General features: G+C 33.5%; 1 protein-coding gene across 1 annotated transcript in view; it reads right to left on the bottom strand.

Moving 5' to 3' along the window:
* Window positions 1-13,717, bottom strand: part of LOC103219917 (contactin-associated protein-like 3) — a 234,107-nt gene that overhangs the window by 5,807 nt on the left and 214,583 nt on the right. Inside the window, 3 exon segments of the mRNA XM_073021415.1 lie at window positions 2,600-2,687; window positions 3,594-3,727; window positions 5,286-5,510. Coding sequence (XP_072877516.1) covers window positions 2,600-2,687; window positions 3,594-3,727; window positions 5,286-5,510 — 447 coding nt within the window.

Below are 13,717 nucleotides of genomic sequence, written 5' to 3' on the forward strand. Positions count from 1 at the left end.
CCAGGAGAGGTCACCCTGAATCTTTACTTTTGGCAACTATTTCCATTGTCAGGGTTATGATAACAGATTTGTTCAAGTCCAGATGGCTGGCTCTCTGCAAGTACCAGAGCTTCATAGGAAAGCAGTTACATGGCATACATTTAAGAAATCGTCTGCCATTTAATTTTTAAAATATAGCATTAAAATAAAATTTTAATGGGACTCAGCCAATAATCTGGAGATTACAGAAAAACGACTCTTGGAGATGAGGGCAGAGCTCTGCAAATCCTTTCTGGTTTTGCTTATTATATCATACTATAGTTGCTATTTTGTATGATGACTTTCATATTATCTAAATAAACTATCTTTTGTCATCAGATAATATCCCTCTTTATCTCATTTAAGATTCGATTATATTCCAATCTTAAATTCAATCTTATCTGAAAGTAGTGCTGCATTTCTTAAATTTATCAGCTGTTGCCTGCTGGTTTTTGGCAGGCCCCTTCATGTTCAATATTGTAAGAGCATTTAACTGTTATTTTTAAACCTTGTTTGACAGAATTTAGTCCATTCGTCTTTAGAGTAATAACCACTATATCTGATTTTATTCTTTTTTATCTTACACTATTTACTTTGCATGATTGTTTCATCTTTTTTCCTTTTATTTTGCTGGTTTAATCAGTTTCCTTCTTATTTCCTGCTTTCCCTTTTGTGAGTTTGAGAGCTCAACTTCCGTAGCCCTCACAATCAAAATTATTCCTTTACACAGTTACATGAAAACAATATTCTCTTTTTCCAACTTTCCCTCACTCCCAATAGTAAGATGATCGATTGCACAGGTTCTTTCTCCCAAGCCTCCCTCCCACCCCACCCCGGGGTCCCCACAACAGATCTTCCCTAAATGGGAGGCTTGGGAAATTCTTCTTTCTTTCTTCTCTCACCTTTTTACCTTTTTACCTTTCTTTCTTTGGTTTTACTCTAGTACAGTTAGATCCTGACCAGAATGACAATTTCTCTTACACTTATATTTTTCTATGTTTCCAGTTCAAGGATCTTTACATAATTTATTTTTTTCCAAGAAAGAACTTCGACAGGATTGACGAAGACTCTCCCCATGACCAGATGTTGGTCAGGCTACTCTAAGCTCTCTGCTCAACCAGCCTGACCTTTGGTCTTTCATTGGCCAGCTTACCAAGAATCCTGCCAATCTGATTTTAACTCAAATCTCCCACCCTCAATATCTGATCACCCTCAATGTCTAATCACCACCTTTCTCATCCCTCTCCTCACCCGACAGGTGATATCTGACTACCCTGGCCTGGCTTCACCAAGAATCCTGGTAAGTCAGTTTGGCAAGAATTACTCTCTCTTATTTTGTAATTTTCCACTCAGACACCTCACCCCAGCCACTCTGTTCAAGTATCAATATATTGATAACTTAGAACAGAGTGTTTTGAGTAACTTTCTTTGTAAAATTAGTGGCTTCTCTATTAGCCAACTTGTTGGTCTATTTTACTATAAGTTAAAGAAAGTACTTCCTATATAATTCCAAATTTAAATATAAAAGTGTAGTTTTGGTATAATTACTAAATGATGTGAGAGTGGCAAAAAATTTATAGCAGAACCAATCCTAAAATATAGTTGTTCAAAGTATAAAGTGTTTTATTAATCTTTGATGATTATCTCTACCTCCAAGGACAGGCAAAATGAATATTTATAATTTTCTGAGATCAGTTGCTTCTTACTATATACTTCATTGCTGAATTTGAATGTAGATTTTTATACCATAAGTTACATGCCTTTGAATATACCATCCTTGAATGAAAACATTAACACCTTCAATTCTATGTTCTCCTTTTTTTGGAAGGAAACAAAGATGTATATAATAAATATTATTCTACTTTTTGATCCTCTTAATATTAAAGTGTAGTTCATTTTCTTACTTGATTTACATAAGATGGGTATTTTTCTTTAAAAAAAGATTATTTTCCTCAGTTCCTTTATTAAATGTAAAGCTAACTGTGCTTTTACAACAGGTTATAAAAGACAATATGATAGACAATTACTGTAACTTTCTACCTTATGTAATAGATATTTATGAATATGCCTCCCCATTCCTGTTAGATACTAGAGTCATAAGGGATGGAAACAATAGGTAAAGCAGGGCTTGAGACAGAATTAAAACTGTATTCATCTGCTGTAATAAGATAAAGTTTTTTTCTCTGGTTTTCAACTCAAACATAGTTTTAGCATTGAATGACCGTCTCTGGAGTTGATGTTGATTAATACATACATAATCTGTGAACTTTGTGTCAGCTTTGATAACATTTCACTTTTCCAGAAGGGTTAGAAAAATACCGTGATTCATTATGCATGATTGCCAAGTGAGAGGTTAAGTGTGGAGGTATTTTTCCAGGAACGCCCTTGCACATCTCACAGGCAGCACTTACTCATGATTATATGTACACTCAGGCAAGAGTAGAGTTTGCACCTTGATTGTCACTCACTGTGAAATTATTATTCAAGTAAGACAAGGAGCTTCTTTCAGCATGATGAATGCTGCCAGGGTTTGTGACATGATACTTGCGTTTTTTGGAAAAAAGCCCTTTCTTCTACTTACCTAAAACCTTTCCCAATATGAGAGATTTGACAGCGTTGAATTCTGTCCCTGAGGACAAGATGACTTGTTTCTTTGCACTCTGGTTAACCTATTAGATGTCCCATGAGAAGCAAACATCAACAGAAAGTACAATTTTAATGATAAGGAAGCAAAGGAAGATGAGGAAAGGAAAGATGAAAATAAATCACTTTTAAGTATCACTACAAAAGTTCAAGGAGCCACCTTCAAATAATTAATCATTTAGAAGGGGAAGCTCTTTTATAGCAATTCCTATGATGCCATCAGCTACCACCGTATCCATGATCTACCCACTTGCTGGCTTTACTCTTCTTCATAATGGAAGGATCTATAATGGGCAGAGTCCATGAAAAAGATGGAAGCAGCTGTTTTAAACTTAAATACGTACTCCTTCTGTGGAGAAAATTTCAAACATAAAACCAAGCATTGTTGTCCTCTGTGCAGATTAAAAGTATATTTTCCTTCAATGCCGATGACAATGTGTAATTTACTTCGTCTGTTGTGACTCAGGTCTATTTTCTTACTTATTCCCATTTTAATGACTAAGTTGTGTGCTTTTAAACCGTGTTTTTAAGTTGCTAAAGTATTTGTTCTTTTATAATCAGAATAAGGCAAGTTCCCACTGCAGTATCAATGAATGATTCCACCAGTAGTCACTATAATAAACTAGAGAACAGTCCCCTACTGAGTAAAGTAAAACAAATAAAGACATTTTGATATTTTAAATAGTACAATATTAATAATACCTTTGACAGAATTATATTGCTAAACAAACAACACAGAGCAATACAGAATAAACCACCACCTCCTCTCCCCCAGATCCTGGCCGTATTTGGCTTCTTTTTCTTGACTTACGGAAGAGCAGCACTGAATGGGTTGCTCTTTTATTAATATTTATTATCAAATTTTTGCATTAGATTATTTGTTCTCAAAATAATAATATTAGTTAGTCTGACTTTTGAATTTTTGGGATTACCTCTACCACGACCACTGCGTCTTCTCTGTTAATTTTCACTTGGTGAAGTTGCCCATCAGCCATGTTTTTAAAATCAAAGGCAAACGCATCAGGATTTTGATGTCTATCTAGCTTGTAACTAATCTGCAAACTTCCTAAAAAGAAAAATAAATGGCATTTGAAATTAAAGTGGTATTTTATAAAACTCTTGATACAGATTCTACAGCACTTTTATTATTATTTACTTACAGCACTTTTGAATCTATTTAGCATCAATTTAGATGCACCCAATAGTCATCTTTCCTGGAACAGTAATTACTTAAGTGCTATTCCAGTGCCAGACTCTGGGTCCAATGATGCTATTTTAGAAGTCAAGACTAAATGTGTTGTTAACAAGCAGTTTCTCTTCATTTTTAAATGAAAAGGTTTAAATTATGCATATGAGCTCAGAACTCAGATCTAAATTCATTATGACTTTGATATTTATTTTATGAAATGATGAAACTCCATGTAACATTGTATCAACATTCAGTTCCTGTAATTATAACTTCTAATAAGACTCATTTTAATGTATTACTGATATGTGGATAAAGATTTTTTATAGCCAGAATTATTTTAAGTCTCCTGCCATAATCCAAAAATGAGGAAGAGAAAAGGTTTTGTCAGGAGACAAAGTTTCCAAAATATCTACATCATCTAATATACATACCCCTCTCCTACACAGATGTACCCTCATCATCTATAATTCTCTTGCAGCTTATACTAAGATCCTGTTAATCAGACTTTTTTTTTTTTTTGAAGTGGAGTCTCTCTCTGTCACCCAGGCTAGAGTGCAGTGGCACGATCTCAGCTCACTTCAAGCTCTGCCTCCCTGGTTCACGCCATTCTCCTGCCTCAGCCTCCCAAGTAGCTGGGACTACAGGCGCTCGCCACCACGCCTGGCTAATTTTTTGTATTTTTAGTAGAGACAGGGTTTCACCGTGTTAGCCAGGATGGTCTCGATCTCCTGACCTCGTGATCCACCTGCCTTGGCCTCCCAAAGTGCTGGGGTTACAGGCATGAGCCATCGTGTCTGGCCTAATCAGAGATTTTGTAGATTTTTTTCTAGACATTAAATTTTTGTGCTGTGTATCTAACAAACTCAAAGCCTGGTCTTCTTGTTCAACTGTGAAAGCCTTGGAATGCTTCAATTACCACTGTTTGAGAGGCTGCCGTTATACTTTTCTTCTATAAAAGTGATATAACCAGTTTTTCAGCCACTGATGAGATAGAGAACAGCTGTACTTATCTGTTGCTTAAAGGAATTGGCTTTTATATAGCTGTACTATAACATCCACATAAATGCTCCTCTATTTTGCTTAGAATGAGGAGGGAATATATGTCATGTATCTAGATATCTTATTTGAAAATGAACTGCAAAACCAATTTGAGTCATCATGTACTATTAAAGGCATCCTATCAATAATAAGAATATAATGGCATATCAACTCCATAAAATTATCAAACATGTAACGTGAGAAAAGCATCTTAATTTAATCTTGAAATGCTAGCTTTTATAATAACCATTAAGGAAGGCACTGAAAAACCAAAGACATTGGAAGGCATGCAGTTTTCTTTCATCATTTGTAGTTTGAATGCTGAAAAGACCCATGCCATTACAGTCCTATTTTTCTAATTCAGGGTTCTCTTTTTCTTTACACAAAAGATATTCACCATTGTTGGCGAGGATAACTGAAAGGTATTCCTCATAGAAAGAGCTCACATACAGCAATAAGCTCGGAGTTTGTGTGGTTCGGAAGCTCAGTGTGATCATTTCTCTGGTCAATGTTACATCTCTGTGTAACGAAGAAACGAGGGAGCTGGAGTTTTCACTTAAAGTGTAATGTTCTTGAAAATGGTATGTCATTGAGGAGCCAGTTTGAAAATATGCGGAAATCTCTGAAATGATAAATACATTTTTGTTATGTTAACAAAATGTAAGTCTAACAGTCTTGTGTTAAGTACGTTTAGAGAATGAGACCAAACCTTAAATATCCTGGGAGATAAAATAATAGTGAAATGCTTTCCTGTTTTATTATTTTTCACTTTAAAAATTTTTTTAAAAACTGCAGTTTGAAGAAAAAGTAGCAAACTCCAATATACTCATAACCCAGAATTGACTAACATTTAATAGAGATTTTATTTAGTTCTCCAAATCATCCTCATCTCATATTTACATATGATTTATTCTCCAGAATAAATGTATAATTTAAAGGTAACTTATCTCATCTTTGGGTTCCAGTATTTTCCCAAATCATTCATTTTTAAACATCTTTATTCAGATATAATCCATATGCCATGTAATACACCCAATTACAGTGTAAAATTATATGTCTTTTAGTATATTCGCAGGCATGTGCAAACATTGCCACGATCAATTTCAGAGTATTTTCACTCCTCCCAACCTTCTTATTCCCTCGTACAAAACCCTCCATATCCACTAGCAGTCATTCTCTGTTTCTCTCCAACATCCCAGCCTATGCAACTACTAATTTACTTTCTGTCTCTGCAGAGGTTCCTATTCGGGAGATTTCATATCAGTGGAATCATATAATGTGTGATCTTTTTAATCTGGCCTCTTACTTAGCATGATATTTTCAAGGTTCGTCCATCTTGTAGCATATATCAGTATTTTATTCCTTTTTATTGGTGAATAATATTTCATTGGATGTAAATAATAATGGATGTGCCACATTTTGTGGATCTATTTAACAGTTGATAGACATTTGGGTTGTTTCTACTTTTTGACTATCATAAATAATGCTTCCATGAAAATTCACATGTAAGTTTTTCTATGGACACGTTTTTATTTTTCTTAGGTATATATACCTAGGAGTAAAATTGTGTAATCTTATGATAACACCAACTTTAAGATTTTGAGGAACTGCCATATTTTTTCCAAAATAGCTATACCGTTTTACATTCCAAACAGCAATTAGGAGGGTTTTAATATCTCCATATCCTCACCAACATTTGTTATTACCTTTCTTTTAAATTACAGCTACACTTGTCTGTGTGAAGAGGTATTTCATTGTGACTTTGATTGTGTTTCTCTACTGGCTAATGTTGCTAACTATTTTTCCATGATTTTATTGGCCATTCACACATATTTGCTGAAGAAGTATCTATTTATAAGCTTTACCTATTATTTAATTGGGTTAAATTTCTTTTTATTCAGTTTGGTTGGTTGTTTGAGACGGAGTCTTGCTCTGTCACCCAGGTGGGAGTGCAGTGGCGCAATCTCAGCTCACTGCAAGCTCTGCCTCCTGGGTTCAAGCCATTCTCCTGCCTCAGCCTCCGGACTAGCTGGGACTACAGGCGCCTGCCACCACGCCTGGCTAATTTCTTTGTTTTTTTAGTAGAGATGGCGTTTTCACTGCGTTAGCCAGGATAGTCTCCATCTCCTGACCTCATGATCTGCCCGCCTCGGCCTCCCAAAGTGCTGGGATTACAAGTGTGAGCCACCGCGCCCGGCTTCTTATTCAGTTGTAAAAGCTGTTTAAATAATTTGAATACTAGACCCTTTTAAGGTACGTGATTTGCAATAATTTCTTCCATTCTGTGGGTTATCTACTCTTTCGTTCTCCCATGTTTTAAGAGTTTTATAGTTTTAGTTCTTACATCGAGGTCTACTTGGTACATTTTTATGTATGTGTGAGATAGAAGTCTAATTTCATTCATTTGCATGTGCATGTATATTCAGTTGTCTCAGAGACTATTTCTTCCCATTGGGTTGTCCTGGCACTCTTGTAAAATCCATTGACCATAAATGGTGAGGTATCTATCTGGAATTTCAATTTTATCCCACTGAGCTATCTGTTTAGTCTTAGGCCAGTTATGTACTGCTTTGCAGTAGGTTTGGAAATTGGAAAGTGTGAATCTATCAAAATTCTTGTTTTTAAAGATTGTTTTGGCTATTCTGCATCACTTAAATTTTCATATGAAATCAGCTTGTCAATTTTAGGAAAGAAGCCAGCTGGGATATTGATTGAAACTGTACTGAATCTGTATGTTAATGTAGAGAACACTGGTATTTTATTCATATTAATTATTCAACCCATGACATGAAATATCTCTCCATTTATTTATCCTTAATTTCTTTCCATGCTTTATAGTTTTCAGTGTGTTTTCCATTTCTTTTGTTAAGTGTATTGCTATGTATGTTATTCTTTTTGATGCTACTGTAAATAAAATTCTTATTGATTTTATTTTCAGATGGTTCATAGCTAATGTATAGAAATACAATTCATTTTGTATATTGTTCCTGTATTCTGCAATTTTGCTGAACTTGGTTTTAGTTTTAATAGTTTTAAGTAGATTGTTTGGGATTTTTATATAAAAAAATCACATCATCTCAAATAGAGATAGTTTCATTTCCTTTCTAATTTGGATCTTTTTTTCTTTTTTTTTTTTCTTTTTTCATTTTCTTGCCTAATCAGCCTGGCCTGAACCTCTAGTACAATGCTGAATAGAAGTAGTGAGAGCATACATTCTTATCTTGTTCTTGATCTTAGGAAAAAACATTCAGTCTTTATAATTAAATATCATTTTAGCTATGAGTTTTTCAAAAATGCCATTTGTTAGATTGAGGAAGTTATCTTCTATAATTACTTTCTTGAATTTAAACAAAAATTCATGAAAGGCTGTTGGATTTTATCAAATGACTTTTCTGTATCAGTAGAGATTATCATGTGTTTCTGTCCTTTATTCTTAGATATAGTGTATTATGTTAATTGATTTTCAGCTGTTAAAACAACTTTTCATTTCTGGGATAATTTCCACTTTGTCTTGATGTATAGTCATTTTTATATGTGACTGGATTTGCTTTGGTAATATTCTGTTCAGGTTTTTCACATCTATCTGCTTAAATGATATTGGTCTATAGATTTAAAATATATATACTGATATATCTATGGCTGGCTTTGGTATTAGGGAAATACTGACCTTACAGAATAAGTGGAAAAATGCTCCTTTCTCTTTTATGTTTTGGAAGAGTTTTGAAGAATTAATACTTTTTATTTAAATACTTGATAGATTTTTAAATAGTCGATATATTCTGATAGTTGATAGCATCAATTGTTTGAAACCATCTGGACCTGGGCTTTACTTTGTGTATTTTAATATTATTAAGACATTCCTTTTATTGTTACAGGCCTATTTATATTTTCTCCTCCTTCTTGAAAGAGAAGTAGTAGTTTGCATTAATTTTGTAGTTAGTGTCATCCTAGAAATTTGTCCATTTTATCTAAGTTATGTAATTTTTTTTCAACATAGTTGTTTATATTCCCTTGCAATCCATGTTATTTCTGTAAGGTTGGTAGTAATATCACTCTTTCATATGTCTTTCTAGTAATCTGAATCATCTCTTTTATTCTTGGTCAGTTGTACTAAAGGTTTGCCAATTTTGTTAACAATTTTAAAGGACTGACTTTTGGTTTGGTTAATTTTTTCTGTCACTTTTATATTATCCATTTGAGAAATTTCTCTTGTTTTATTTATTATTTCCTGGTTCCTCCTTACATTAGATTTAGTTTGCTCTTCTTTTTTCAGTGTCTTACAGTGGCAGGTCAGGTTTTTTTTTTGGGAATCATTTTTCTTTTTAAATATTGATGTTTACAGCTTTAAAATTCCCTCTAAACCCTGCTTTAGCTGTGTTACTATATGTTTTAGAAATGTTGTATTTTTGCTTTCATTTATCTCAAAGCCTTTTCTAATTTCTCTTTTGATTTTGGAGTGTATAATTTCCACATATTGTGATATTCTACAATTTCCTTCTATTATTAATTTCATCCCATTGTGTTTATAAAAGACCCTTCATATGATTTCAATCCTTTTAAATGTGTTGAGGTTTGATTTACAGGTAGCATGTTGTCTAACCTAGAATATGTTCCATGAACACTTGAGAAGAATATACATTCTGCTATTGTTAAGTGGCGTGTTCTACAGATGTGTGCTAGAATGATTGCGTTAGCTTTTTCTTTTTCTTTTCTTTTTTTTTTTTTTTTTTTTTTTTTCTGAGACGTCTTGCTGTGTCACCCAGGCTGGAGTGCAGTGGCGCGATCTCGGCTCACTGCAAGCTCCGCCTCCTGGGTTCACGCCATTCTCCTGCCTCAGCCTCCCGAGTAGCTGGGACTACAGGCGCCCGCCACCTCGCTCGGCTAGTTTTTTGTATTTTTAGTAGAGACGGGGTTTCACCGTGTTAGCCAGGATGGTCTCGATCTCCTGACCTCGTGATCCGCCCGTCTCGGCCTCCCAAAGTGCTGGGATTACAGGCTTGAGCCACCGCGCCCGGCCTGCGTTAGCTTTTTCAACTTTATTTTCTCGGTAATCTTCTGAGTAATTATTCTATCCTTTATTGAAAGTGAAGTATTGAATCCTCCAGCTTATTCCTGGTTTGTTTCTCTTTTCAGTTCTGTCAGGTATTCTTTATGTAATTTGGGGCTATATTATTAACTACTTATAAATTTGTAGTCGTTGTATCTTTTTGAGGGAATCTCTTTTCAGTTCTGTCAGGTATTCTTTATGTAATTTGGGGCTATATTATTAACTACTTATAAATTTGTAGTCGTTATATCTTTTTGAGGGAATTAACTTTTTATCATTATAAAAGTTTCTCTATTTCTAGTAGCACCTTTTGTTTTACAGTTTATTTTTTGTGATATTAACTATAGTCCCTTTAGCTCTCTAGGGTTACTCTTTGCATTGTACATGTTTTCCCTTCTTTTACTTTCAACTAAATTACCCGTTTCAATCTAAACTGTGTCTCCTCAGACAGCCTTAGTTAGATTTCTTTTGTTATCCATTCTGATAGTATCTGTCTTTTGATTGGATTACTCAGTCGATGATGTTTAATATTATTACTGATACAGTTGGATTTACATCTGCCACTTTCTTTTTCTTTTTCTATATGTTTCATTGTTTTCTTTTCACTTTCGTTCTTGACTTATTATTTTGTATTGGTGGATAGTTTGGAGTGTAACATTTTAATTTCTTGCTTGATTTCACTATACTTTGGGGTAAAATATATGTAATATATAATTTGCCACTTAACCATTTAAAATGTGAAATCTAGTAGCATTAATTAAATTCACAATGTTGTGCAATTATCACCTCTTTTGATTTCCAAAATTTTTCATCACCCAAAGATAAACTCTGTATTCATTAAGCAATAACTCTCCATTGCTCCCTCATCTCAGCTGCTGGTATCCTTGAATCTACTTTGTCTCTACAGATTTGTCTACTGATATCTAGTAAACATAGAGTCATATAATATCTGCCCTCTTGTGTCTGGCTTATTTCACTTAGCATAATGTCTTCTAGGTTCATCAATGCTGTATCATGTATCAGAACCTCATTCCTTTGAATGGCTGAACATATACCAGTATATGCATACACTACCTTTTTTTTAAATCAATTCATATGTTGATGGACACTTGTATTATTTCCACTATTGTGATTAGTGCTACTATGAACATTTGTATACAAGTATCTGCTTGAGTTGTTTTCAATTGTTTTGGTTATATATGTAGAAGTGGAATTGCTGGGTTCGAAGGTAGTTCTGTTTAACTCCTCTGAGTTAACTCTAAATCAATTTCGACAGTGGCTGTGGCATTTACATTCCCATCAGTAACAAAAGGGAGTTCCAATTTCTCTATGTTCTTGCCCAAACTTGTTATTTCCTGTTGTTGTTGTTGTTTTATAGTCAATCTAGTAGGTTTGAAGAGGCAGCTCATTATACTTTTGGTTTGCATTTCCTTAATAACTAAAGACGTTGAGTATCATCCTTTCATGTGATTACTGACTCTCTGTATATCTTTTTGGAGAAATGTCTCATCAAATCCTTTGTCCAATTAGACTGTTTTTCTTTTTGTTGTTAAGTTGTGGAAGTTATTAACATATTCTAGATCAGATATAATTTGCAAATATTTTATCACATTCTGTGGGTTGTCTTTTTACTCACTTGATAGTGCTCTTTGATACACAGAAGTTGTTAATTTTGATAAAGTCCAAATAATCTATTTTTGTTGTTGTTGTTGCCTGTGCTTTTGGTGTGATCTTTAAAAAATCACTACCAAATCCAAGATCATGAAGATCTGCCTATGTATCTTCTCCTAAAAATTGTTATAGTTTTAGCTTTTAGATTTAAAACTTTGATTCATTTTCAGTTAATTTTGGTAAGGGTCTAACTTCAATCTCTGCATGTGAACACCCACTTTTCCTATGTTTATGTTGAACAGACTGTTATTTTCCTATTGAGTGATCTTGACAAAGACTATGTTAAACATCAATTGACTGTATTTATGAAGGTTTATTTCTGGCCTCTTGGTTCTATTCCATTGATTTACAGGTTTATCCTCATTCAGTGCCACACTGGTTTGAATAATGCAGTTTATAGTGAGTTTTGAAGTCAAGAAGGGTAAATTCTCCAACTTTGTTCTTTTGTAAAATTGTTTTGCCTATTCTGAGCTTTTTCAAATTTTATATAAATATTGGGATGGGCTTTTCCATTTGTACAAAAAGTGCTCTGGGGATTTTGATAAGAATTAGATTAAATCTGCATATTGCTTTGGGTTGTATTGTCATTTTAATAATATTAAGTCTTCCAATTCATGAATATGGAATCTCTTTCCATCTATTTATGTCTTTCATCTCTTTCAACAACGTTTTACAGTTTTCAGTGTCCAAGTCTTTCACTTTCTTGGTTAAGTTTATTTCTAAGTTTTTTACTCTTTTTGATGATATTGCAAATGAATTGTTTCCTTAATCTCATTTTCAGATTTTTCATTGCTAGTGTAGAGAAATACAACCAAATTTTTGGTGTTAATTTTGTATTCCGCAACTTTGCTGAATTTATTTATTTTTTCTTAACAGTTTTTATTTTCTGAAGAGTTTTCTACATATAAGATAATGTAATCTGAGAGAGAGAGAGATAGCCCTTCTATTCAAATTTGGATGCCTTTTATTTCTTCTTCTTGCTTAATGACTTTAGCTGAAACTTCCAGTACTATAACAAATAGAGGTGGTAAAACTGGGCATACTTGTCATGTTTCTTATTTTAGGGACGAAGCTTTCACCACTGAGTATGATGTTAGTTGTAGGTTTTTGATATATGGCCTTTATCATATTGAGAAAGTTCCCTTCTATTCCTAGTTTATTGATTGCTTTTTTTTCAATCATGAAAGGTTACTGGAGTTTGTTAAATTTTTTGTCAGCAACAATTAAGATAATCATGTTTTTTTCCCCCTCGTTCTATTAATCTTGTGTAATACATTGACTGATTTTCATTTGTTGAACCACTCCTGAAAGCGTGGGATAAATCCTACTAGGTTTTGGTATATAAGCCTTTTAATATACTTCACGACAATGTTTTGTTTTATTTTCTTTAGTGACTGCTCTAAGCTTGCATTATACATATCTTATCAATAATCTGCTTCGGGTTTACACTCACTTAATACAAGTGAGATTTAGAAAAGTTATTTCTACATAGCTCTATTTATTCTCTTTTGGAACTATTTTTATGCATACCAAACCCATTATTATTTTACATAATTTATTCTCTTTTTAAAAAATCTGAGAAAAGAAAAAAGAGCAAGTAAGTATTTATAGGCTGTCTGTAAACACTCTTATTTACCATTTCTGGTTCTCTTTCTTTGTTCCTCTGACTCATGTTACCATTTGGTGTCATTCCTTATTTCAGTACGGTCTTGCTCCCATCTGTCTCCTCTGTGCTGTTTTTTGTAATATATTTCTATAGGCCCGACAATGAAAATATATACATTATATATTTGTATATTCTCTATTATAGTTTTATACATTGCTTTTTAAAATAGTTAAGCACTGAAAATGATAAGAAATATGACATTATACTTTCTTTTATAATTACCTGTACACTTACCTTTATTAGTGCTATTTGTTTTTTGTGTGTAGATTCAGATTATTGTCTGGTTCCTTCAGCCTGAAGGAATGTTCTTTGTTATTTCCTCTAATGCAGGCTGACAGCAGTGAATTCTCTACTTGTTGTAAGTAGGAATATATTTTACTATCTTTTAAAATTTTTAGTTTTTATGAATACCTAATTGTTGTACATATTTACGGGGTAGAGGTAA

This window comes from Chlorocebus sabaeus, chromosome 12 (genome assembly GCF_047675955.1).
Source record: "Chlorocebus sabaeus isolate Y175 chromosome 12, mChlSab1.0.hap1, whole genome shotgun sequence".
Taxonomy (NCBI): domain Eukaryota; kingdom Metazoa; phylum Chordata; class Mammalia; order Primates; family Cercopithecidae; genus Chlorocebus; species Chlorocebus sabaeus.